Source organism: Phytophthora cinnamomi, assembly GCF_018691715.1.
Source record: "Phytophthora cinnamomi strain GKB4 chromosome Unknown Contig13, whole genome shotgun sequence".
NCBI lineage: Eukaryota > Oomycota > Peronosporomycetes > Peronosporales > Peronosporaceae > Phytophthora > Phytophthora cinnamomi.
In genome coordinates, this window is record NW_027150946.1 from 691,724 (window position 1) to 717,129 (window position 25,406).

Consider the following 25,406-nt stretch of genomic DNA (forward strand, 5'->3'; position numbering starts at 1 on the left):
CCCGGGCGTGTTCCCACCCCGCCACCGCCGATCCGTGACGCCCGCGGCTCAACCCGCTGGATTGTTGAGCGGATTGTTGACCATAGTATCCCGAAAACGAACCCTCAAGGGGCTCGTTTTCGTATTCGTTGGAGAGGATTTCCTCCCCATCGAGATACATGGGAGCCGCGGAACGTCTTGCTGGAGGACGTTCCGGAAATGGTGAGGGCGTACGAGGAGCAGTACGCGCTGGTGCGGCGGAAGTAATACGAGCGCTGCGATCATCGCCAGCGCCCGAACCCTCACGTGCTAAGAATTTAGCACGGAGCTCTTTGAGACTCTCGGGCACACGGAACGACGTGTACCCGTTCAAGTCGCGGTCGCTCAAGCGGACCGCGCCTGGGAAGCACTTCGTGCACTGAAAGCCCTCGGGCACAGCGCACGGCACATCTGCCTCCTCAGCAGCAACATGAAGTTGCTCCAGCTTTCCACGCTTCGAGTATGTCTCGAAGTGATCACGCGCTTGCTTAATCCGATCACGGTAAGCACTCGGCCTCTTGTTGAAGTTATCAACAAAGGCGTTCCAACTTTGACAAAGTGCCTGCCATTCGGGCACTTTGCTGCGAGAAGAGGTCTTCTTGCTTTGAAACCATCGGAGCTCATGAAAGAGTCCGATGTAGTAATCGCGCCTTTGATGCGTTTCCGCATCAAAGTGCAACTCGGCAGCCACAGCGTCATCTTTGATGGCGCTGCATACGTACAGCGGTACCTCATTCGGAGGTACCGAGTTCCCATACCGGTCCGCAATCTCGGATGCGGGCGGCATCCACGGATCGCGCGCTGCAGGCGCAGCGCGCGGAGAGCCTTGAGCTTTGAAATCACGCGCTGCTGCTGCAGCGCGCGGAGTACTGAGAGCCCCAGCTGAAGCGAGTGGGGTATCGCTCTCAGTACGCGAACGCTTCGAACTCGAAGCGTCCGATTCGTCCCCTTCACGCGGACGAACGTTCTTGGCGTGAGGGTCGAGCGATTCGCTCGACACTGAGTCTTTACGCTTTGAGGGCGAGTCCTCCTCGCCCTCCATATCTTCATCGTCGTCGTCGAAGTCGACGACGTCGCCGTACTTCGCCTTTTGGCGTTCGAAGTAGTCGTCGATGGAGAGATGACTCCCCACCGACTTTGTGGACTTCTTCTGAGGCGCGCTCATCGCTGAATGAGCGCGGATTTCTTCTCCAAACGCGGAGAATTGACGAATGGTCAATTCCAAAAGATTGACGTGCGGGGACCCCGCGCGTCTAACCTTAAGGGGGGATGGTGTAACGGGGTTACTCGCACAAGTGGCTGCAAGCCACTTGTGAATTTAACAGATAGGTTATCTGTTAAAAGTTTTGGATACTTCCTCACCTTGGTGTAAGACACACCAATGGATACATTGAAGTGGACCACCACAGTGAGTGGTCCACACATACCCAAAGATCCTATTGGTAGAAAGCAGCATCTTTCTACCAATCAGGGACATGCATATTAGCGGGGCTCTGACAGCCAGCCGCTGCCAACCCTTTCATAGATGATAAACAGTTTTTAGCAGATTTTAGAGGAAGATCAATTTGCAAACAATACAGTTCTCATTTTACTCAATCTAAGTCACTTGGAATCCTTTTATTACTTAACTTATATTTGTGTATTCAAATATAATTAACCTAAGTAATTACTAAGTACTTACGCTTCCTCATACACGTTGCGCAACGTGTAAGCTAAAGTAGTGAGTCAAGTTAGACCCACTACAGGCAAGGTGACGATGCGGCAGACCAAGTTTCTCAAGTCGATCCTGAGCAAGTTCGGCACGCAGGACAGTAAACCCGTGAAGACGCCGCAGGATCCAGGACTTAAGTTGACCAAGAACATGTGCGAGGGTGACTGCAAGCATGAAGACACGATGAATAACGTGCCGTATCGGAGTGCTGTCGGCGCGTTGATGTACCTGATGGTGGCGACGCGTCCGGACCTGGCTGCTGCAGTAGGCGTGCTGAGTCAGTTCGCCGCCGACCCGTGTCCCACACACTGGCAAGCCCTCAAGCGTGTGCTCCGGTATCTGCAAGCCACGCCCACGCATGGCATCGAGTTCTCGAAGGGTGACGGCTGCGGAGTTGTGTGTGGCTACTCGGACGCAGACTGGGCTGGTGACATCGAGTCGAGAAGAAGTACAAGCGGCTACGCGTTCATGATGAACGGCGGGTGCATCAGCTGGAGGAGCAAGAAGCAGCGGACGGTGGCGCTGTCATCTACAGAGGCGGAGTACATGGCGCTGTCAGAGGCGACGCAGGAGGCGGTGTGGCTCAAGGTGTTTCTGCGCGAGCTCGGCGAAATGGCAAGCGATGAAGCAATCAAGATCTACGAGGACAACCAAGGCTCCATCGCGTTGGCCAAGAACCCGGAGTTCCACAAGCGCACCAAGCACATCGACATTCGCTACCACTTCGTGCGTGAGAAGGTGGAAGACGGTCAGGTGGTGTTGGAGTACTGCTCGACGAAGGACATGCTGGCCGACATCATGACGAAGGCGATCACTTCTGTCCAGTTCGAAGTTCTGCGACACAAGCTGGGGATCCAAGGTGCAACCGACGTCGAGTCGCGTGGGAATGTTGTCAAGGGATCGCCTCGACCAGCTGCGGTGTACCAGTAAGGTACCGGTGTGACCTTCACTCAGTGATGCCGCCATCATTCGTGTGATGATGGGACGAGGATTACGGGACGCTGATGATGGGACGCGTGGGTACAGGATTGTGGGTACAGGATGGGCATCTACGTGGCACTCGCTGATTGGCTGAAGGACCTTCTATCCAGTTAGGAATCCAGTAGAGTGTATCCAGCACGAATATCCAGTAGGTTTAGAGGTAGCACGCAGTTCGCGAACTAAGGACCTAAATCAATCACTTTGCATTCTGACATCAAGTGCTCAAACGACCTTCCTTTTGATTATGAGCCCAAGCCCCGTTTTCCCTGCTGAAGACTCCGACTACGCTTTCGCCATGGACGCCGCCTCGACCACGACCTCTCGCATCAACAAGTTCGACGGAACCAACTTCCACACGTGGAAGTTCAAGATGGCGATGGTGCTCGAAGAACGAGACCTGTGAGAAGTGACAAGTGGAGAGATCAAGCTGGAGCACTGCGCCACTACGCTGGACCAAACGACGTTCAAGAGGAAGCCTCGCAAGGCGCTGGCGATCATCTGTCTCGCGATGGAAGATTCGCAGCTGCCGCTGGTCTGGTCGGCGAAGGATGCGTACGATGCATGGTCAAGACTGGAAGGACATTTCGAGAAGAAGAGTTTGGCCAACAAGCTCTTCCTTCGTCGACGTTTCTTCACGACGATGATGGCGGAAGGTGATGATGTGCTGGAGCACATCAACAAGATCAAGACTCTGGCGGAGCAGCCCGACGCAGTGGGCGCTCCGGTCAGCGAGGATGACTTGGTGATCACGCTTCTTGGGAGTCTCAGCGAGTCGTACCAGTTCCTCATCACGGCGTTGGAGTCGAGAGCCGACTCGCTGACGTGGGAACTCGTGACGGCTCGGCTGCTGCATGAGGACATGAAGCGCAAGGAGCAAGGTGGCGGCGTCGACGGAGCCTCGCACGGTCAAGGCCAAGCGTTCATGACAAGCGACAACGGCAAGCGCAAGGGACGGCAGGCGGCCGCCAACAGGGCCAGCGCCTGCCACTACTGTGGGGAGCAAGGACATTGGATCGCCAAGTGTCCTGTGCGAATCCGCGAGAACGCGGAGCGGCAGAGGCCGCAGCGAGCGAACGTCGCGCAGAGTGAGGACGACTCTGGCGACTTCCTCTTCTCGGTTGGTGGTGGGAGCAACACCACCAAGTCGAATGAGGTGTGGCTGGTGGACTCGGGTGCAACGCAGTGCATGACCAGTTCCAAGAAGTTCATGAGGAACTACAAGAAGATCTCGCCGGTGGACGTGCATCTCGCGGACGACGGTGTGGTGCAAGCGATCGGGAGAGGCGACATCGTGATGAAGATGCAGACCCCGCGCGGCGTCAAGAAGGGTGTGCTCACGAATGTGTGGCACATTCCCAAGTTGTCGCGCAACCTGTTCTCCGTCGGCAGATTCACCAAGGACGTCGGGCCTGTGACGTTCAAGAGCTACGGGTGCTTCACGGAGACGAAGGGCCTCAAGTGGAAGCTCGGCGCTCGCGAAGGCAAAGGGCTGTTCAAGCTGAGCATGACACCGGTGACGCCTGACGAGGCCAATGTGGCAAGCTCGAAGGATCGCAAAGGGGACACCACGTCGTACCTCTGGCACCTTCGACTTGGTCACATTGGCCACGGCGGTCTAGACGCCATCGTCAAGAAGGGCTACGGCTCTGGCATCGACATGACGTCGGTGAAGCAGTGAGAGCTGTGCGACGGATGCTCACTCGGCAAGCAAACGCGAGTGAGCTACATGAAGTCGTCTCCAGACCGTGCGACACAAGTGCTGGAAGTGGTTCACAGCGATGTGTGCGGTCCCATGCAGACGTCTACGTTTGGTGGCAAGCGCTACTTCGTCACGTTCATCGACGACAAGTCGCACTTCTGTGTGGTGTACTTGATGCGGAACAAGTCGGAGGTGGCCGCCAAGTTCGCTGAGTTCGTTGCGTTGGCTGAAACGCAGACCGGCAAGCGTGTGAAAACGCTCCGGAGCGACAACGGTGGCGAGTACACTTCGCGCGAGATGGCCAAGTTCTGCAGCGACCGTGGTATCGTGCAGAAGTTCACGCCGCCGTACACGCCACAGCTGAACGGCGTGGTGGAACGGGTGAACCGGACGTTGGTGGAGTGTGCGCGCTGCATGTTGGAGCATGCCGGGTTGTCGAAGGGTTACTGGGGTGAAGCGGTGGTGACAGCCACGTTCCTCCGGAACCGGTGTCCGACACGCGCCATTAGCCACGACAAGTCGCCGCACCAAGTTTGGACGGGAAAGAAGCCACTGCTGGTGAACCTCAAGGTGTTTGGTTGCCACGCGTACGTGCTGGTCCCGAAGGCGAAGCGGTCCAAGTTTGACGCCCGGTCGGTGCGTTGCCGGTTCCTGGGGTACTCGGAGCACGAGAAAGCGTATCGGTTTGAAGAGATCGAGAGCGGTCGCGTGTTGGTGAGCCGCGACGCGCAGTTCATGGAAGACGTCTTCGACGGTGGGAGACGCAAATATGCTACAAAGGAGGTGGTGATTGGTCTTCCAGATGAAGACGATGAAGATGTCACGGATGAAGAGACTCCGTCCGAATCGGATGAGGACGGCAGTGAGGATGAGGCTGCGCGGGATGAAGACTTCGAACCCGGCAGCAAGCGACACCCGCGGACGCAGTCACTAGAAGAAGCCGTGGAGGTGCCGAGGGCCAAGCGATATGCGCCGCAGAATGGACGTTCGACGCTGGATGAGATGTCTGCGGCGGCCCAAGAGAGTCAAGATTTTGAGGCTGCGTACGTCGTGGATTCAGTGGGAGAGATGCCGACTACGTTCAAGTCGGCGATGGAATCCAGCGACGCAGCCAAGTGGAAGGAAGCATGCGACTCGGAGTACGACTCGCTGCTCAAGAACAAGACGTGGGAAGTGGTGCCACTGCCGAAGGGACGCAAGGCCATCGGCAACAGATGGGTGTTTCGCGTGAAGGAGAACCAGGCTGGAGAGGTCGAACGGCTCAAGGCGCGTCTGGTGGCCAAGGGGTTCTCGCAGAAGTACGGCATCGACTACGACGAGACCTTCGCTCCAGTGGCCAAGTTCACGTCGATCCGGGCCGTGCTGAGTTTGGCCGCCAAGTATGGTCTCAAGCTGCATCAGATGGATGTGAAGACGGCGTTCCTGAATGGCGTCTTGGACGAAGAGATCCACATGGTGCAACCGGACGGCTACGTCGATGAAGACCACCCGGACTACGTGTGCAAGCTGAAGCAGTCATTGTACGGGTTGAAGCAGTCGCCGCGCATGTGGAACAAGACCATCGACGAGTTCATGCTGAAGCTGGGGTTCACCAAGTGCGAGTCCGACCATTGCGTCTACGTGAAACGCGACGGACACAGCATGATCTTCGTGGTCATCTACATGGATGACCTGATCCTGGCCAGCAACGACGACGAGCTGATGGAGTCGACCAAGCGCGCACTCAGCAAACGGTTCGAAATGACAGACCTCGGCGAGCTTACGTACTTCCTCGGCATGGAGATCAAGAACGATTTGGAGTCCGGCAAGGTGACGATGCGGCAGACCAAGTTTCTCAAGTCGATCCTGAGCAAGTTCGGCATGCAGGACAGCAAACCCGTGAAGACGCCGCAGGATCCAGGACTTAAGTTGACCAAGAACATGTGCGAGGGTGGCTGCAAGCATGAAGACACGATGAAGAACGTGCCGTATCGGAGTGCTGTCGGCGCGTTGATGTACCTGATGGTGGCGACGCGTCCGGACCTGGCTGCTGCAGTAGGCGTGCTGAGTCAGTTCGCCGCCGACCCGTGTCCCACACACTGGCAAGCCCTCAAGCATGTGCTCCGGTATCTGCAAGCCACGCCCACGCATGGCATCGAGTTCTCGAAGGGTGACGGCTGCGGAGTTGTGTGTGGCTACTCGGACGCAGACTGGGCTGGTGACATCGAGTCGAGAAGAAGTACAAGCGGCTACGCGTTCATGATGAACGGCGGGTGCATCAGCTGGAGGAGCAAGAAGCAGCGGACGGTGGCGCTGTCATCTACAGAGGCGGAGTACATGGCGCTGTCAGAGGCGACGCAGGAGGCGGTGTGGCTCAAGGTGTTTCTGCGCGAGCTCGGCGAAATGGCAAGGGATGAAGCAATCAAGATCTACGAGGACAACCAAGGCTCCATCGCGTTGGCCAAGAACCCGGAGTTCCACAAGCGCACCAAGCACATCGACATTCGCTACCACTTCGTGCGTGAGAAGGTGGAAGACGGTCAGGTTGTAAGGCTTGACACGTAGAAGGCCGCGAGTGAAGATGTACCGCGATGTGGAAACGTGTAGGTAGTTGGACGTAAATTGCAAAGTGATATTAGTTGGTTAAGGCCTTGTGGCCGGCCGTCTGGGCCAGTGCCCAAGGCGGTGCTAAAATGAATGAATCTGATTGGTCAATCCACTTCAAGTTGAAGTGGGTTGACGTGCGCTATACAAGAGTAAATGTACACGACAGAGATCATGCACCCTAGTGCATGTTCCTTACTTACCCACTTGTCTTTGCGTAGTGGATGTTGTAGTTTAGATGTGCGGGCCTTGACGTGCTCGTCACGTCTCGGTCCTTACATCCTCCCGGGTTTGACTTCACGTTGACGGCGCTTGAAGTCGTCGACGAGAACTTTCCAGTGAGAGACGTGCTTGATGTCTTTCTCGAGTTCCCACGAAGATTCGTGATCTGGGAGACCATGCCACTTGACAAGCCACTCAATCTTGCGATTGAACTGACGCTTGCGTAGAAGTTTCTCGACAATGTGGAGGTCTTCTCCAGTGTCTTCATTCGTGATGATGCGAGATGCTTTCGGAAGAACACGAGTCTCAAACTTGTCCGGGTTGGAGACGTAATGGCTGAGAACGTCTACGTTGAAAGTAGGGTTCAGTGACTTCATACTGCGTGGCAAAATCAGACGAGCAGCGTTGTCGTTGATCATGCGCTTGATAACGAACGGACCAACTTTACGAGCGGCTAACTTTGCACGTTTGACGTCAATGTCTTTCGCAGCATGCTTGAGTGGAATACGGCGTGTATCCAGCATAACCAAATCTCCTTCCTTGAATTGCACATTGCTACGGTGTTGATCGTAGTACTTCTTTTGCGATGCTTGAGCCTTGAGTAAGTGCTCCTTGGCTTTGCCAATAATCTTGTCACGTTCGTCCTTGAAGCGATTTGCATACTCAGACAGTCCTTGTTGTACTTGAACTGTGGTAGACAGCGTAGGAAAAGTTCCGAAGGGATTGCGTTCCTGACGCCCTGTGTCTACTTCAAATGGCGAAAGTCCTGTAGAGGCACTGACTAGCGTGGCATGAGCATACTCAATCGTTCCCAACTTGGCAGCCCAGTCATCACCATGATACGAGACCATGCAACGAAGTGCGTCTTCTAGTACCAGGTTTTGACGTTCGGTTTGGCCGTCAGCTTGAGCGCGATATGACGTTGTCATATTCAATTGTACACCCATGACCTGCGCGAGTGATTTCCAAAAACGCGATGTGAATTTGGGATCACGATCACTGATGATCACTGCAGGCACTCCATGATGCCGAACGACATTGTCGAAGAAATAATGAGCGATTTCTTCGGCATCATCAGTAGTGTGAACGGGACAGTAGATCGGACGCTTGGACAACTTGTCCACGACGGTCATGATAGCATCATAGCCATCTGATTCTGGCAATCCAGTAACGAAATCCATGGAGACGACTTCCCAACATTCCTTTGGAATCGGAATTGGAATCAACTTGCCATTCTTCTTGGCATTGCTGTGCTTCCAACGTGTGCATGTTTCACAACTTTGCACGTAATCAGAAACGTCTGCATGAAGCGACGCCCAGTAGTACCATTGCTTGATACGGAGGTACGTACGACGAATTCCTGGGTGCGCGGCAATACTGGAATCATGAAATTGCTCAATAATCTTCGTTCTTAGACGATTGCGCTGCGATCTCGGGACACAAAGTCTCATCATTTTGGATTTTTTATCGTCCGTGAATTGCACATAAAGCAATTGATCCTTGAGTACGTATGGATCATGCGGAGTACGATACTTGTCACGAAATCCAGGATCAGTGCGGTAGTCTTTGATGAACTCTTCTTTGAGATTCGAAGTCCATCCTAGCGAACTTGCGTGTTGCATTTGCACGACCGATGTGGCAATCTCTGCATCTTGAACAGGAGTGTAGAGGTGACCATCAGAAAGATCATGTAAGGCGATGTGACCAGCAGGAACATCCGTCATCTCCTCCCCCGAAAATTCAACAGGCGAGAGAGCTGCAGATATCATGGTCGTATTCACCTTCTGGGAGTCCCCATCATGTTGCTGTGCACGGTAGCGTGATCCAAAACTGTCACACTGCGGTGTACACGTATGAAAGCTGATTGTATTGATAGCGGGACGCGCAACACTCTGTGAGGCTGGAACAGTCGCAATTTGACTATCTGGAGTCGATAGCGAAGCATTGACTGTGCGTAGATCGCTAATTACGCGAAAACTCGATGTCGGTTTATCACTTTCAGACTCACAATGCTGAAAACTGATTGAGCAGACAATTGGCGGATCCAATTGTGGTGATATCAACGCATTCGGAGTTGAATCCATCGGAGGAAGGGACAGTGCATCAGCTACGACATTCATTGATCCTTTCAGGTGATGCAGGGTGAAGTCGAACTGAGCAAAGAAGGTCAAGAAGCGTGCAAGCTTCGAGGAAACCTTCGGGTGGTGTAACAACCACTGACATGCACTGTTGTCCGTGTAGATGTCGAAATGACGACCATAGAGGTAATGACGCCATTTTTCCAGCGACAGCTTAATTGCATAGAGTTCCTTCTCATGGGTAGGCCAATTTTGTTCATGCACACCCAACTTCTTGGAGAGGAAAGCTAACGGATGATCATGTCCGTTATGCTTTTGCGAAAGTACTCCACCAACACAATATCCTGAAGCATCGGTTGTCACGATGAACGGAAGAGAGAAATCCGGTAAAGTCAGGACTGGGGCGGATTGCAATGCTGATTTCAGCTTGCTGAAGGCGATATCATGCTCTTCATTCCAATTCCAAGTATGGTCCTTCTTGACTAGAGGTCCAAACGGTAAGGCGATTGTCGCGTAGTTGTAAATGAAGCGACGGTAGTAGCCTGCGAGACCCAAAAAGCTTTGCAATTGCTTTTGGTTCATTGGAATTGGCCAATTGGCGATCACTTCAGTTTTCTTGGAATCCACCGCAATGCCTTGACTTGACACGGTGTGACCCAGAAACTGAACTTGATTCTGCCCAAAATGACATTTCGAACGATGACAGTACAGCTTCTCTCTGCGTAACACTTCGAAGAGCGTGCGGAGATGCTGCAGATGCTCCTTCATGTTCTAGGAAAATACACAAATGTCATCCAGATACACCACGATAAACGGATATTTGCCTAGTAGGACACGCATAAGACGTGACCAGACACCTGGCATTCCAGCAAGACCCATTTGTTGCAGGGTACTGAACCTTGGTACACTGTACCAGTTCCGAGGTACCCGAACCGGTTAACCGAACCGGTCCAATACGACCACACGTTGATTAGACGAGTAGGTTGATTGGACGAGTAGTGTAGAATGATGGTTGATTAGACGCACTAGTTGATAGGACGCACGGCCGCGTGTCTTTAGCACTAGCCTAGGGTGTAAGCTCCAACAATCCAATCACATCTGAATTTCGATTCAACCCCCCAAGTGACCTTCCTCGCCTCGCCCCAAGCCTCGGCGGTGTCTACGACCAAGTCTCCAAGTGCAAGATCCCAGTACGACCTTCTTCAGGTTATGAGCCCAAGCACCATGTCCTCTGTCCAAGACACCAAGATCTCCATCGACAAGTTCAACGGCGACAACTACGCCACGTGGAACCGCTACATGCGTGGCGTGTTCCTGACCAAGTCGGTGTGGAGCGTCGTGAACCGCGAGACGAAACCAAGCTTCGCGGACACGAGGGCCAAGGACGACTACGTCAAGTCGAGCAACATCGCGTTCGGCCTGATGTTGCTCCACATGGATGCTGACTACCATCATGTGGTCGACGACTGCGAGGAAGCGTGGGTGGCCTGGACGCGACTGCGTTCGCTCTACGGGGGTCGCAGAAGGCTGGACGCATCTACCTGAAGCGCCAGCTCTTCAGCATGGAGATGGCAGAAGGCGGCAATGTGCTTCATCATTGCAATGAAGTCCTCAACATCAGCGCCAAGCTCAGCAACATCGGCGCCAAGATGGAGGATGAAGACGTGGCGATCTGCTTGCTCAGGAGTCTGCCCAAGAGTTTCGAGAACGTCGTTCTCAACTTGGAGATGAGCAACGCAGAGCTGCGCACTCAAGATGTGATCAAGGTGCTCACGAATGAGCACATCAAGCGGCAGGGCGAGAAGACGGCTCAGGTGAAGATTGAAGACGCTGCGAGGGCCTTCAATGCCGAGCGTGAAAGTCGCCACTGCACGTACTGCGGAAAATCGGGGCACGTCGTGGAAAAGTGCTGGACCAAGCAGAAGGAGAGAATCGAGGTGCACGACGTGGCCGGTCTGGTCGCGGTGCGAACAACGTCCAGTGGCGTGACGACAGCGATGACGACTGCGTCGCGTTCGCGGTCTCTATGGAGTGTGGAGTCTCCAGGACCAACAAGTTTCAAGGCTCATGGGCGATCGACAGTGGTGCCACGCACCACATCTGCAACGACAAGGCCAAGTTTGTCGACATCAAGGTGTGCGACGAAGGTGAACTCACGGTCGCCAACGGCAACACGGCCAAGATCATGGGAGTCGGGACGGTCATGCAGCGGGTCACTTTGCCCAACGGCAAGGAGCGCGACATCCGCATTCAAGATGCACTTTACGTGCCAAGCATGAACAAGAACCTGCTCTCGGTGCCGCAGATCAACCGAAGCGGACTGTTCAAGGTGGTGTTTGATGGTGCTGAAATGCACATCGCACAGAAGAAGTCGAAGAAAATCGTGGCTTCCGCGGACCTGATCGACGGCCTCTACTGGCTCCGAGTCCCAAGCTGCGCTGCGAATTCGGTGTCCAAGGCGTCGGTCAACGCGGTGGATCTTCATGCGCGTTTGGGTCACGCGCCGAATGACGTTCTTCGGAAGATGGTCTCAAGTGGCATGGTGACGGGTGCGAAAATGCCGACATCGTCGAAGAAGTCAAGCCAATGTCGTGGGTGCCAACAAGGGAAAATGGTGCAAAAGCCCTTCCCAAGCAACCCGAACAAGCGCAAGTACAAGCCGTTCGAGTTCCTCCACTTCGACATTTGCGGGCCCATGGAAGAAGAGTCGCTGGGTGGCAGCCGCTACCTGTTGCTCATCACGGACGAAGCCAGCGGCTGCATGTCGGGATTCTGTCTGCGAGCCAGGTCGGAGAGTGAAGGCTGCTTGCGCCGATTCATCACCAAGGTGGAGAAGCAATTCGATGCCAGGGTGAAGTTCGTGCGCCATGACGGAGCCAAGGAGTTCGCGACCAATTCGCTCTTGGCGTACTACGAAGACCACGGCATCGAAGTGCAGCCCACGGTTCGGTATGCGCACCAAACGAACGCAACGGCTGAACGAGCCAACCGAACCATCGTGACCATCGGCCGCAGCATGCTTCACTACGCTGGGTTGGACAAGACGTTCTGGGCGGAAGCAGCGATGACGGCGATTTACATCAAGAATCGTCTGCCGTCACCCAAGTCGCCCGACAAAACTCCGTTCGAGATCGTCTACAAGTCCAAGCCCAACGTCAAGCACATGCGGATCTTCGGGTGCAAGGCCTACGTTTTGACGCCGAAGGAGAAGCGACTCAAGTGGGACCCCAAAGCTCGTGAAGGAATTTTCATGGGTTACGAGGAGCGTTCCAAGGCGTATCGAGTTTATGACATCGAGGCGGGGCAGGTGGTCATCTCTCGCGATGTCACATTCGATGAGTCAAGCTTCGACGACTCCAAGGCTGCTGATGGTGAAGAAGTCAACCGACTTACCGACGTTTTCGACGACATGCAAGTCTCCGACGACTCCGGCACAAGGGTGTTCACGCAGGCGGGGAAGCGCAAATCGCGTCCGGACAACCAAGATCGCGACAATGTTCGGCGTCCTCGTCGCAGTGCTGGGCTCGAAGAAGCAAGTGCGCCTGGACGCTCGGAAGACGAAGACCAACGTGAATCTACGCCGGCGCAGGAAGCAAAATCCGAAGAAGACGATGAAGACGGATCGACCCCACCCATGTTCTGGCGTGCAAGTGCGAATGCTGTGGAAGCAAGCGACAGCGCGGAGCCGAAGACGTTTCAAGAAGCTGTGAACGGACCAGACCAAGTCCAGTGGCGCAAGGCAATTCGCGCCGAACTCAAGTCAATGCGGCTGCGAGGTGTTTTCCGCGCCGCCAAACTGCCCAACAACCAGCGCGCAGTCGGTACCAAGTGGGTGTTCAAAATTAAGCGCAACGCGGACGGATCGATCGAGAAGTTCAAGGCTCGGCTCGTCGCGAAAGGCTTCGTGCAGAAGTATGGGATCGACTACACCGAGACGTTTTCGCCCGTGGTCAAGTACGTCACGCTGCGAATGATCATTGCGGTTGCCAAGTACTTCGGATGGCCGATGGACCAGCTCGACGTGGTGACTGCGTTCCTGTACGGCTTGATGAAGGAGAAGGTGTTCTGCAGCGTGCCTGAAGGCGTGGAACTGGACGACGGTTTCGACTGCGTGGAACTGCTCAAGGCGATTTACGGACTCAAGCAAGCTTCGCGAGTTTGGAACGAGACCTTCGACGAGTATGTGCGCTCCATCGGATTTCGCGTATCAAGCTACGACCCCTGCCTCTACATCAAGGTCGTCGACGGCGAATGCGTTCTGCTGCTGGTCTACGTGGACGACGTCTTGGTGACCGGAAGCTCGGCGGAAATGATCGCGGAAGTCAAGCGCCAACTCAAGTCGCGGTTCGAGATGACCGACAGTGGCAAGTGTTCCTTCATCCTCGGGATCGAGGTGGTCGACAACGCGGATGGCAGTGTTACGCTGAGCCAAGCTCGCTACATCAACGACATCCTGGAGCGCTTCGGCATGCAAGACTGCAAACCCGCTGCAAGTCCGGTCGACATCAGCATGAAGCTAGTCTCAAGCGACGCCATGACCAAGTTGGACGCGCCATTTCGCGAGGCTGTCGGTGCACTCATGCACTTGATGACATCGACTCGCCCGGACATTGCGTTCGCAGTTGGCTACGTGTCACGCTTCATGGAGAACCCGCAAGTCGAGCACTGGATTGCGGTCAAGCGCATCTTCCGCTACCTTCAAGGGACCAAGTCGCACGGACTCCGCTTCTCGCCGGGCAAGGACATCGACTTTCAAGGTTACTCGGATGCCGACTGGGCTGGTGATCTTAGTGATCGCAAGTCTACGTCGGGCTACCTGTTCCAAGTCGCCGGCGGACCGATCTCGTGGGGTTCCAAGAAGCAGTCAAGTGTGTCACTATCGACAAGCGAGGCCGAGTACATCGCACTGAGTTTGGCGATTCAAGAAGGCAAGTGGGTGCACAAGCTGCTGTGCGAGATCCTGGTTGCTGCAGGCGGAGTCACGCCCGAGTTGAAGATTTTCGAAGACAACCAGTCGTGCATCAAGATGACCAAGAACCCCGTCAACCATGGCCGCGCCAAGCACATCGACATCAAGTACCATCACATCCGCGACGAAGTCAAGCGCGGCGAAGTGATCGTCGAGTACTGCGAGACTGCCACCATGCTGCCGACATCATGACATTGTTGTCAAGGGATCGCCTCGACCAGCTGCGGTGTACCAGTAAGGTACCGGTGTGACCTTCACTCAGTGGTGCCGCCATCATTCGTGTGATGATGGGACGAGGATTACGGGACGCTGATGATGGGACGAGGATTACAGGACGCTGATGATGGGACGCGTGGGTACAAGATTGTGGGTACAGGATGGGCATCTACGTGGCACTCGCTGATTGGCTGAAGGACCTTCTATCCAGTTAGGAATCCAGTAGAGTGTATCCAGCAGGAATATCCAGTAGGCTTAGAGGTAGCAAGCAGTTCGCGAACTAAGGACCTAAATCAATCACTTTGCATTCTGACATCTAGTGCTCAAACGACCTTCCTTTTGGTTATGAGCCCAAGCCCCGTTTTCCCTGCTGAAGACTCCGACTACGCTTTCGCCATGGACGCCGCCTCGACCACGACCTCTCGCATCAACAAGTTCGACGGAACCAACTTCCACACGTGGAAGTTCAAGATGGCGATGGTGCTCGAGGAACGAGACCTGTGGGAAGTGACAAGTGGAGAGATCAAGCTGGAGCACTGCGCCACTACGCTGGACCAAACGACGTTCAAGAGGAAGTCTCGCAAGGCGCTGGCGATCATCTGTCTCGCGATGGAAGATTCGCAGCTGCCGCTGGTCCGGTCGGCGAAGGATGCGTACGATGCATGGTCAAAACTGGAAGGACACTTCGAGAAGAAGAGTTTGGCCAACAAGCTCTTCCTTCGTCGACGTTTCTTCACGACGATGATGGCGGAAGGTGATGATGTGCTGGAGCACATCAACAAGATCAAGACTCTGGCGGAGCAGCTCGACGCAGTGGGCGCTCCGGTCAGCGAGATGACTTGGTGATCACGCTTCTTGGGAGTCTCAGCGAGTCGTACCAGTTCCTCATCACGGCGTTGGAGTCGAGAGCCGACTCGCTGTCGTGGGAACTCGTGACGGCTCGGCTGCTGCATGAGGACATGAAGCGCAAGGAGCAAGGTGGCGGCGTCGACGGAGCCGCGCACGGTCAAGGCCAAGCGTTCATGACAAGCGACAACGGCAAGCGCAAGGGACGGCAGGCGACCGCCAACAAGGCCAGCGCCTGCCACTACTGTGGGGAGCAAGGACATTGGATCGCCAAGTGTCCTGTGCGAATCCGCGAGAACGCGGAGCGGCAGAGGCCGCAGCGAGCGAACGTCGCGCAGAGTGAGGACGACTCTGGCGACTTCCTCTTCTCGGTTGGTGGTGGGAGCAACACCACCAAGTCGAATGAGGTGTGGCTGGTCGACTCGGGTGCGACGCAGCACATGACCAGTTCCAAGAAGTTCATGAGGAACTACAAGAAGATCTCGCCGGTGGACGTGCATCTCGCGGACGACGGTGTGGTGCAAGCGATCGGGAGAGGCGACATCGTGATGAAGATGCAGACCCCGCGCGGCGTCAAGAAGGGTGTGCTCACGAATGTGTGGCACATTCCCAAGTTGTCGCGCAACCTGTTCTCCGTCGGCAGATTCACCAAGGACGTCGGGCCTGTGACGTTCGAGAGCGACGGGTGCTTCACGGAGACGAAGGGTCTCAAGTGGAAGCTCGGCGCTCGCGAAGGCAAAGGGCTGTTCAAGCTGAGCATGACACCGGTGATGCCTGACGAGGCCAATGTGGCAAGCTCGAAGGATCGCAAAGGGGACACCACGTCGTACCTCTGGCACCTTCGACTTGGTCACATTGGCCATGGCGGTCTAGACGCCATCGTCAAGAAGGGCTACGGCTCTGGCATCGACATGACGTCGGTGAAGCAGTGGGAGCTGTGCGACGGATGCTCACTCGGCAAGCAAACGCGAGTGAGCTACATGAAGTCGTCTCCAAACCGTGCGAAGCAAGTGCTGGAAGTGGTTCACAGCGATGTGTGCGGCCCCATGCAGACGTCTACGTTTGGTGGCAAGCGCTACTTCGTCACGTTCATCGACGACAAGTCGCACTTCTGTGTGGTGTACTTGATGCGGAACAAGTCGGAGGTGGCCGCCAAGTTCGCTGAGTTCGTTGCGTTGGCTGAAACGCAGACCGGCAAGCGTGTGAAAACGCTCCGGAGCGACAACGGTGGCGAGTACACTTCGCGCGAGATGGCCAAGTTCTGCAGCGACCGTGGTATCGTGCAGAAGTTCACGCCGCCGTACACGCCACAGCTGAACGGCGTGGCGGAACGGATGAACCGGACGTTGGTGGAGTGTGCGCGCTGCATGTTGGAGCATGCCGGGTTGTCGAAGGGTTACTGGGGTGAAGCGGTGGTGACAGCCACGTTCCTCCGGAACCGGTGTCCGACACGCGCCATTAGCCACGACAAGTCGCCGCACCAAGTTTGGACGGGAAAGAAGCCACTGCTGGCGAACCTCAAGGTGTTTGGTTGCCACGCGTACGTGCTGGTCCCGAAGGCGAAGCGGTCCAAGTTTGACGCCCGGTCGGTGCGTTGCCGGTTCCTGGGGTACTCGGAGCACGAGAAAGCGTATCGGTTTGAAGAGATCGAGAGCGGTCGCGTGTTGGTGAGCCGCGACGCGCAGTTCATGGAAGACGTCTTCGACGGTGGGAGACGCAAATATGCTACGAAGGAGGTGGTGATTGGTCTTCCAGATGAAGACGATGAAGATGCCACGGATGAAGAGACTCCGTCCGAATCGGATGAGGACGGCAGTGAGGATGAGGCTGCGCGGGATGAAGACTTCGAACCCGGCAGCAAGCGACACCCGCGGACGCAGTCACTAGAAGAAGCCGTGGAGGTGCCGAGGGCCAAGCGATATGCGCCGCAGAATGGACGTTCGACGCTGGATGAGATGTCTGCGGCGGCCCAAGAGAGTCAAGATTTTGAGGCTGCGTACGTCGTGGATTCAGTGGGAGAGATGCCGACTACGTTCAAGTCGGCGATGGAATCCAGCGACGCAGCCAAGTGGAAGGAAGCATGCGACTCGGAGTACGACTCGCTGCTCAAGAACAAGACGTGGGAAGTGGTGCCACTGCCGAAGGGACGCAAGGCCATCGGCAACAGATGGGTGTTTCGCGTGAAGGAGAACCAGGCTGGAGAGGTCGAACGGTTCAAGGCGCGTCTGGTGGCCAAGGGGTTCTCGCAGAAGTACGGCATCGACTACGACGAGACCTTCGCTCCAGTGGCCAAGTTCACGTCGATCCGGGCCGTGCTGAGTTTGGCCGCCAAGTATGGTCTCAAGCTGCATCAGATGGATGTGAAGACGGCGTTCCTGAATGGCGGCTTGGACGAAGAGATCTACATGGTGCAACCGGACGGCTACGTCGATGAAGACCACCCGGACTACGTGTGCAAGCTGAAGCAGTCATTGTACGGGTTGAAGCAGTCGCCGCGCATGTGGAACAAGACCATCGACGAGTTCATGCTGAAGCTGGGGTTCACCAAGTGCGAGTCCGACCATTGCGTCTACGTGAAACGCGACGGACACAGCATGATCTTCGTGGTCATCTACGTGGACGACCTGATCCTGGCCAGCAACGACGACGAGCTGATGGAGTCGACCAAGCGCGCACTCAGCAAACGGTTCGAAATGACAGACCTCGGCGAGCTTACGTACTTCCTCGGCATGGAGATCAAGAACGACTTGGAGTCCGGCAAGGTGACGATGCGGCAGACCAAGTTTCTCAAGTCGATCCTGAGCAAGTTCGGCATGCAGGACAGCAAACCCGTGAAGACGCCGCAGGATCCAGGACTTAAGTTGACCAAGAACATGTGCGAGGGTGGCTGCAAGCATGAAGACACGATGAAGAACGTGCCGTATCGGAGTGCTGTCGGCGCGTTGATGTACCTGATGGTGGCGACGCGTCCGGACCTGGCTGCTGCAGTAGGCGTGCTGAGTCAGTTCGCCGCCGACCCGTGTCCCACACACTGGCAAGCCCTCAAGCGTGTGCTCCGGTATCTGCAAGCCACGCCCACGCATGGCATCGAGTTCTCGAAGGGTGACGGCTGCGGAGTTGTGTGTGGCTACTCGGACGCAGACTGGGCTGGTGACATCGAATCGAGAAGAAGTACAAGCGGCTACGCGTTCATGATGAACGGCGGGTGCATCAGCTGGAGGAGCAAGAAGCAGCGGACGGTGGCGCTGTCATCTACAGAGGCGGAGTACATGGCGCTGTCAGAGGCGACGCAGGAGGCGGTGTGGCTCAAGGTGTTTCTGCGCGAGCTCGGCGAAATGGCAAGCGATGAAGCAATCAAGATCTACGAGGACAACCAAGGCTCCATCGCGTTGGCCAAGAACCCGGAGTTCCACAAGCGCACCAAGCACATCGACATTCGCTACCACTTCGTGCGTGAGAAGGTGGAAGACGGTCAGGTGGTGTTGGAGTACTGCTCGACGAAGGACATGCTGGCCGACATCATGACGAAGGCGATCACTTCTGTGCAGTTCGAAGTTCTGCGACACAAGCTGGGGATCCAAGGTGCAGCCGACGTCGAGTCGCGTGGGAATGTTGTCAAGGGATCGCCTCGACCAGCTGCGGTGTACCAGTAAGGTACCGGTGTGACCTTCACTCAGTGGTGCCGCCATCATTCGTGTGATGATGGGACGAGGATTACGGGACGCTGATGATGGGACGAGGATTACAGGACGCTGATGATGGGACGCGTGGGTACAAGATTGTGGGTACAGGATGGGCATCTACGTGGCACTCGCTGATTGGCTGAAGACCTTCTATCCAGTTAGGAATCCAGTAGAGTGTATCCAGCAGGAATATCCAGTAGGCTTAGAGGTAGCAAGCAGTTCGCGAACTAAGGACCTAAATCAATCACTTTGCATTCTGACATCTAGTGCTCAAACGACCTTCCTTTTGCCACAAGGACTTGACGGCTGCGCTCGGCGTTCACGCGTGTTCGCATTGAGGGGGCGTGTTGCAGGGTACTGAACCTTGGTACACTGTACCAGTTCCGAGGTACCCGAACCGGTTAACCGAACCGGTCCAATACGACCACACGTTGATTAGACGAGTAGGTTGATTGGACGAGTAGTGTAGAATGATGGTTGATTAGACGCACTAGTTGATAGGACGCACGGCCGCGTGTCTTTAGCACTAGCCTAGGGTGTAAGCTCCAACAATCCAATCACTTCTGAATTTCGATTCAACCCCCCAAGTGACCTTCCTCGCCTCGCCCCAAGCCTCGGCGGTGTCTACGACCAAGTCTCCAAGTGCAAGATCCCAGTACGACCTTCTTCACCATTGGCGCAACACACCATTGGTAGGTCTCAGAATGAGTGCGGAACGCTGTGTACTGACGACTTTTCAAGGCAACCCTCATCTGATGGTAACCTTGTGCGAGATCCAAGACTGAGAAGATGATACATCCATACATCTTGTCAAATGTTTCGTCAATTCTCGGGAGTGGAATTCTGGCGATGATCGTTTGCGAGTTGAGCCAACGATAATCAATCACCCAACGAATCGGTAACGTGGCGTTTCCCGACCGTAACCACTCAGCTCGAGAAAGTTGTTTCCCTGATTTCGGGTCTTTCTTCGGGATACCAAAGATGTTGGAGACCCAAGGCGAATCGGATATTTGATCCAACCTTTCTTCAACTTTTCTTCGACAAACAGATTAAGGGCATCTTGTTCTGTCTTCGAGAGCCGAAAAGGTGCGCCTGTGCTTGGCATAGCATCTGACTTCATGTCGAGCTCGAATTCCACGCGTCGATGAGGAGGTAACCCATCGGGTAAAACGTCTGGAAACACGTCAGCAAACTCATCAAGGAGAGGCACAATTGCTTGTGGTTCTTCCGTGACGGGTTGAGCTGGAGTAACTTTGACGCGGTAAATCTCATCATAGTCATGGTGCTTGGCTTTAGCTTTGAACTCAGCACCAGATACTACTACCTTGCGCAACACTGGTTTCATTCCTTGCGGTTTGAACTGCAGGTGATGAGTACGCCAATCAATAATTGGTTGGTACTTGGTAAACCAAGGTTTTCCGAGAATGACATCGTGTTCAGGGCTCATAGACCATTCCAGGACCTTTAAGTCTCTGAATCGATAGCCATCCTGTTGCAGGGTACTGAACCTAGGTACACTGTACCAGTTCCGAGGTACCCGAACCGGTTAACCGAACCGGTCCAATACGACCACACGTTGATTAGACGAGTAGGTTGATTGGACGAGTAGTGTAGAATGATGGTTGATTAGACGCACTAGTTGATAGGACGCACGGCCGCGTGTCTTTAGCACTAGCCTAGGGTGTAAGCTCCAACAATCCAATCACTTCTGAATTTCGATTCAACCCCCCAAGTGACCTTCCTCGCCTCGCCCCAAGCCTCGGCGGTGTCAACGATCAAGACCAACAAGTGCAAGACCCAACTACGACCTTCTTCAGGTTATGAGCCCAAGCACCATGTCCTCTGTCCAAGACACCAAGATCTCCATCGACAAGTTCAACGGCGACAACTACGCCACGTGGAACCGCTACATGCGTGGCGTGTTCCTGACCAAGTCGGTGTGGAGCGTCGTGAACCGCGAGACGAAACCAAGCTTCGCGGACACGAGGGCCAAGGACGACTACGTCAAGTCGAGCAACATCGCGTTCGGCCTGATGTTGCTCCACATGGATGCTGACTACCATCATGTGGTCGACGACTGCGAGGAAGCGTGGGTGGCCTGGACGCGACTGCGTTCGCTCTACGGGGGGTCGCAGAAGGCTGGACGCATCTACCTGAAGCGCCAGCTCTTCAGCATGGAGATGGCAGAAGGCGGCAATGTGCTTCATCATTGCAATGAAGTCCTCAACATCAGCGCCAAGCTCAGCAACATCGGCGCCAAGATGGAGGATGAAGACGTGGCGATCTGCCTGCTCAGGAGTCTGCCCAAGAGTTTCGAGAACGTCGTTCTCAACTTGGAGATGAGCAACGCAGAGCTGCGCACTCAAGATGTGATCAAGGTGCTCACGAATGAGCACATCAAGCGGCAGGGCGAACAGACGGCTCAGGTGAAGATTGAAGACGCTGCGAGGGCCTTCAATGCCGAGCGTGAAAGTCGCCACTGCACGTACTGCGGAAAATCGGGGCACGTCATGGAAAAGTGCTGGACCAAGCAGAAGGAGGAGAATCGAGGTGCACGACGTGGCCGGTCTGGTCGCGGTGCGAACAACGTCCAGTGGCGTGACGACAGCGATGACGACTGCGTCGCGTTCGCGGTCTCTATGGAGTGTGGAGTCTCCAGGACCAACAAGTTTCAAGGCTCCTGGGCGATCGACAGTGGTGCCACGCACCACATCTGCAACGACAAGGCCAAGTTTGTCGACATCAAGGTGTGCGACGAAGGTGAACTCACGGTCGCCAACGGCAACACGGCCAAGATCATGGGAGTCGGGACGGTCATGCAGCGGGTCACTTTGCCCAACGGCAAGGAGCGCGACATCCGCATTCAAGATGCACTTTACGTCCCAAGCATGAACAAGAACCTGCTCTCGGTGCCGCAGATCAACCGAAGCGGACTGTTCAAGGTGGTGTTTGATGGTGCTGAAATGCACATCGCACAGAAGAAGTCGAAGAAAATCGTGGCTTCCGCGGACCTGATCGACGGCCTCTACTGGCTCCGAGTCCCAAGCTGCGCTGCGAATTCGGTGTCCAAGGCGTCGGTCAACGCGGTGGATCTTCATGCGCGTTTGGGTCACGCGCCAAATGACGTTCTTCGGAAGATGGTCTCAAGTGGCATGGTGACGGGTGCGAAAATGCCGACATCGTCGAAGAAGTCAAGCCAGTGTCGTGGGTGCCAACAAGGGAAAATGGTGCAAAAGCCCTTCCCAAGCAACCCGAACAAGCGCAAGTACAAGCCGTTCGAGTTCCTCCACTTCGACATCTGCGGGCCCATGGAGGAAGAGTCGCTGGGTGGCAGCCGCTACTTGCTGCTGATCACGGACGAAGCCAGCGGCTGCATGTCGGGATTCTGTCTGCGAGCCAGATCGGAAAGTGAAGGCTGCTTGCGCCGATTCATCACCAAGGTGGAGAAGCAATTCGATGCCAGGGTGAAGTTCGTGCGCCATGACGGAGCCAAGGAGTTCGCGACCAATTCGCTCTTGGCGTACTACGAAGACCACGGCATCGAAGTGCAGCCCACGGTTCGGTATGCGCACCAAACCAACGCGACGGCTGAACGCGCCAACCGAACCATCGTGACCATCGGCCGCAGCATGTTGCACTACGCTGGGTTGGATAAGACGTTCTGGGCGGAAGCAGCGATGACGGCGATTTACATCAAGAATCGTCTGCCGTCACCCAAGTCGCCCCACAAAACTCCGTTCGAGATCGTCTACAAGTCCAAGCCCAACGTCAAGCACATGCGGATCTTCGGGTGCAAGGCCTACGTTTTGACGCCGAAGGAGAAGCGACTCAAGTGGGACCCGAAAGCTCGTGAAGGAATTTTTCATGGGTTACGAGGGCGTTCCAAAGGCGTATCGAGTTTATGACATCGAGGCAGGGCCGAAAGGTGGTCATCTCTCGCGATGTCACATTCGGGCGATCCCTAGACAATACGTGATGTAGAGGCGTGGGTCGTGGCTTGACACACGAAACTGATGGAGCGCACATGCTCGTCGAAGGTCTCGTTCCGCACTCATGAAGCTTTGCTTACGAACCCGTAAATCGCCTTGAGCGGTTCCACGCGGTCGAAGGCCGTCGTCAGTTCCACGCCTTCGGGTACGCTGCAGAACACCTTCTCTCCTTCATCAGGCCGTACGGGAACGCAGTCCGCCACGTCAGGCTGGTCATCGAGCCATCGAAGTGCCAGCAGCCCGCAATGATCATTCGCAGCGTGACGTGCCGATACAGGCGAAACGTCTCGGTGTAGTCGATTATATGCTTCTGCACGAAGCCTTTCGCCGACGAGCCGGGCAGACTTCTCGATCGATCGTAGGCAACGATCTTGAACACCCACTTGGTACCGACTGCGCGCTGGTTGTTGGGCGGTTGGCGCGGAAAGACACTACTCGCAGCCGCATTTGACGAGTTCGGCGCAAATTGCGCGCGCCACTGGATGGTCTGGTCCGTTCTGCAGCTTCTTGAAGCGATGTTCGGCTCCGCGCTGTCACTTGCTTCCACGGCATTCAGCTCTTGCACTTTTAGAACATGGGTGGGGTCGATCCGTCTTCATCGTCTTCTTCCGAGTTTTCTTCTTGCGCCGCCGTAGATTCACGTTGGTCTTCGTCTTCCGAGCGTCCAGGCGCACTGGCTTCTTCGAGTCAGCACTGCGACGGGGACGCCGAACGTGTCGCGATCTTGGTTGTCGGACGCGATTTGCGCTTCCCGCCTGCGTAGACACCCTTGTGCCAGCAGCGGAGTCGTCGGACACTTGCATGTCGTCGCGAAAACGTCAGTAAAGTTGGTTGACGTCTTCGCAATGGCAACCAGGTCATAGAAGCTGGACTCATCAGATGTGACATCGCGAGGAAATAACCACCTGCCCCGCCTCGATGTCGCCAAACTCGATACAAAGGAAGGTCGTTGAGCACTAGATGTCAGAATGCAAAAGTGATTGATTTAGATTTGTAGTTCGCGAACTACTAGCTACCTCTAAGCCTACTGGATATTCGTGCTGGATACGCTCTACTGGATTCCCTAACTGGATAGAAGGTCCTTCCAGCCAATCAGCGAGTGCCACGTAGATGCCCATCCTGGCACCCACAATCCTGTACCCACGCGTCCCATCATCAGCGTCCTGTAATCCTCGTCCCATCATCAGCGTCGTAATCCTCGTCCCATCATCACGAATGATGGCGGCATCACTGAGTGGTCACACCGGTGCCTTACTGGTACACCGCAGTCGAGGGCGATCCCCTTGACAACATTCCCACGCGACTCGACGTCCGAGTTTGCACCAGCCAGTCCCCGGCATTCGCGGGGCTTCGAACTGCGCAGGGGGGGTGATCGCCTTCGTCGTGATGATGGAAAGCCCAGCGTGTGTCCTTCGTCGAGGCGAGTGCTCCCAGCGCTTCCACCTGTGGAGGACCGGGAACGATGACGAGCACAATCAAGGCCCGCACATCTAAACTACAGCATCCACTGCAAAGACAAGTGGGTGAAGTAAAGACATGCGCTGGATTGCATGATCTCTGTCGTGTACATTTACTCTTGTATGGCGCGTCAGCCCACTTCAGCAGGTGGATTGACCAATCAGATTCATTCATTTTAGCACCGCCTTGGGCACTGGCCCCGAACTGACCGACCACAAGAACGCCCAACCAGCTAATGTCGCGCGATTTTACGTCCAACTACCTACACGTTTCCACATCGCGAGTACATCTTCACTCCTGCGGCCTTCTACATTAATCCGACGCTTACATCCTGGTAGCACTTACGGTCATTTTCGCCGGGCAAGTGGTCAGAGAAGATCTTCAATCGACCGACTCGACTCGCTACTTCGGCTGACTACTGCTACAATTATCCGGAGTTAGGTTACTGCTTTCGCACCCGCCTTTCTCTACGTGTTCCTGACTTGCTTGGCATTAACGCTTTTTTTCTGCCGTAAGTCTTGCATAATCGACATTAACGCTTTCGCTAGTCGATTACGCTAATAACCTCACGCTTATTGCTAACAGTTAGTTATCCGAGGGATTTGGCAGCACTGGATTTAACGCGGCTGCTAGTCGCAGCCTTCCGCACGTAAGCCTGGTATATTGCGGAAACCTTTGGCCTTGGCGATAGGGTGAAAAACCAAAAAAAGTAAAAACCTCAGCAACTCAAACCCAGATCTAATCTACAAACGGTAAATCGACTTCGTATTAAAGAGTTAAACTCAGTTAATCGCCTTGCAAGCAACTCACCACTTACAGGACCAGGAGGTTTTCACTCTAAGTCCGAGCGTATGCTTTATCGAGAAGCTTGCCGTATCCTAGGTTACAAAGTGGTGCGTATTCGCCTTTTACTCACTGTATTCGACCGTGAACTTAAGGAGAGCTCGCGTAAA

The 25,406-nt window shown here is 55.1% G+C and overlaps 3 protein-coding genes across 3 annotated transcripts; all 3 read left to right on the top strand.

Annotated features, from left to right (window-relative positions):
* Positions 1-10,516: 10,516 nt before the first annotated feature.
* Positions 10,517-10,837, top strand: IUM83_19518 (retrovirus-related pol polyprotein; the record flags this gene model as incomplete). The annotated part of the gene is made up of 1 exon (XM_067944570.1): positions 10,517-10,837. The coding sequence occupies one exon, from the start codon at positions 10,517-10,519 to the stop codon at positions 10,835-10,837; it is 321 nt and encodes a 106-aa protein (XP_067797797.1).
* Positions 10,838-10,854: 17 nt separating this feature from the next.
* On the top strand, positions 10,855-14,453 carry IUM83_19519 (putative integrase; the record flags this gene model as incomplete). The annotated part of the gene is made up of 3 exons (XM_067944571.1): positions 10,855-11,300; positions 11,375-13,246; positions 13,364-14,453. 3 exons carry the CDS (start codon positions 10,855-10,857, stop codon positions 14,451-14,453), a joined length of 3,408 nt encoding a protein of 1,135 aa, XP_067797798.1.
* Positions 14,454-14,873: 420 nt separating this feature from the next.
* IUM83_19520 (Gag-Pol polyprotein) lies at positions 14,874-18,976 on the top strand (the record flags this gene model as incomplete). The annotated part of the gene is made up of 2 exons (XM_067944572.1): positions 14,874-15,302; positions 15,359-18,976. 2 exons carry the CDS (start codon positions 14,874-14,876, stop codon positions 18,974-18,976), a joined length of 4,047 nt encoding a protein of 1,348 aa, XP_067797788.1.
* Positions 18,977-25,406: the final 6,430 nt, after the last annotated feature.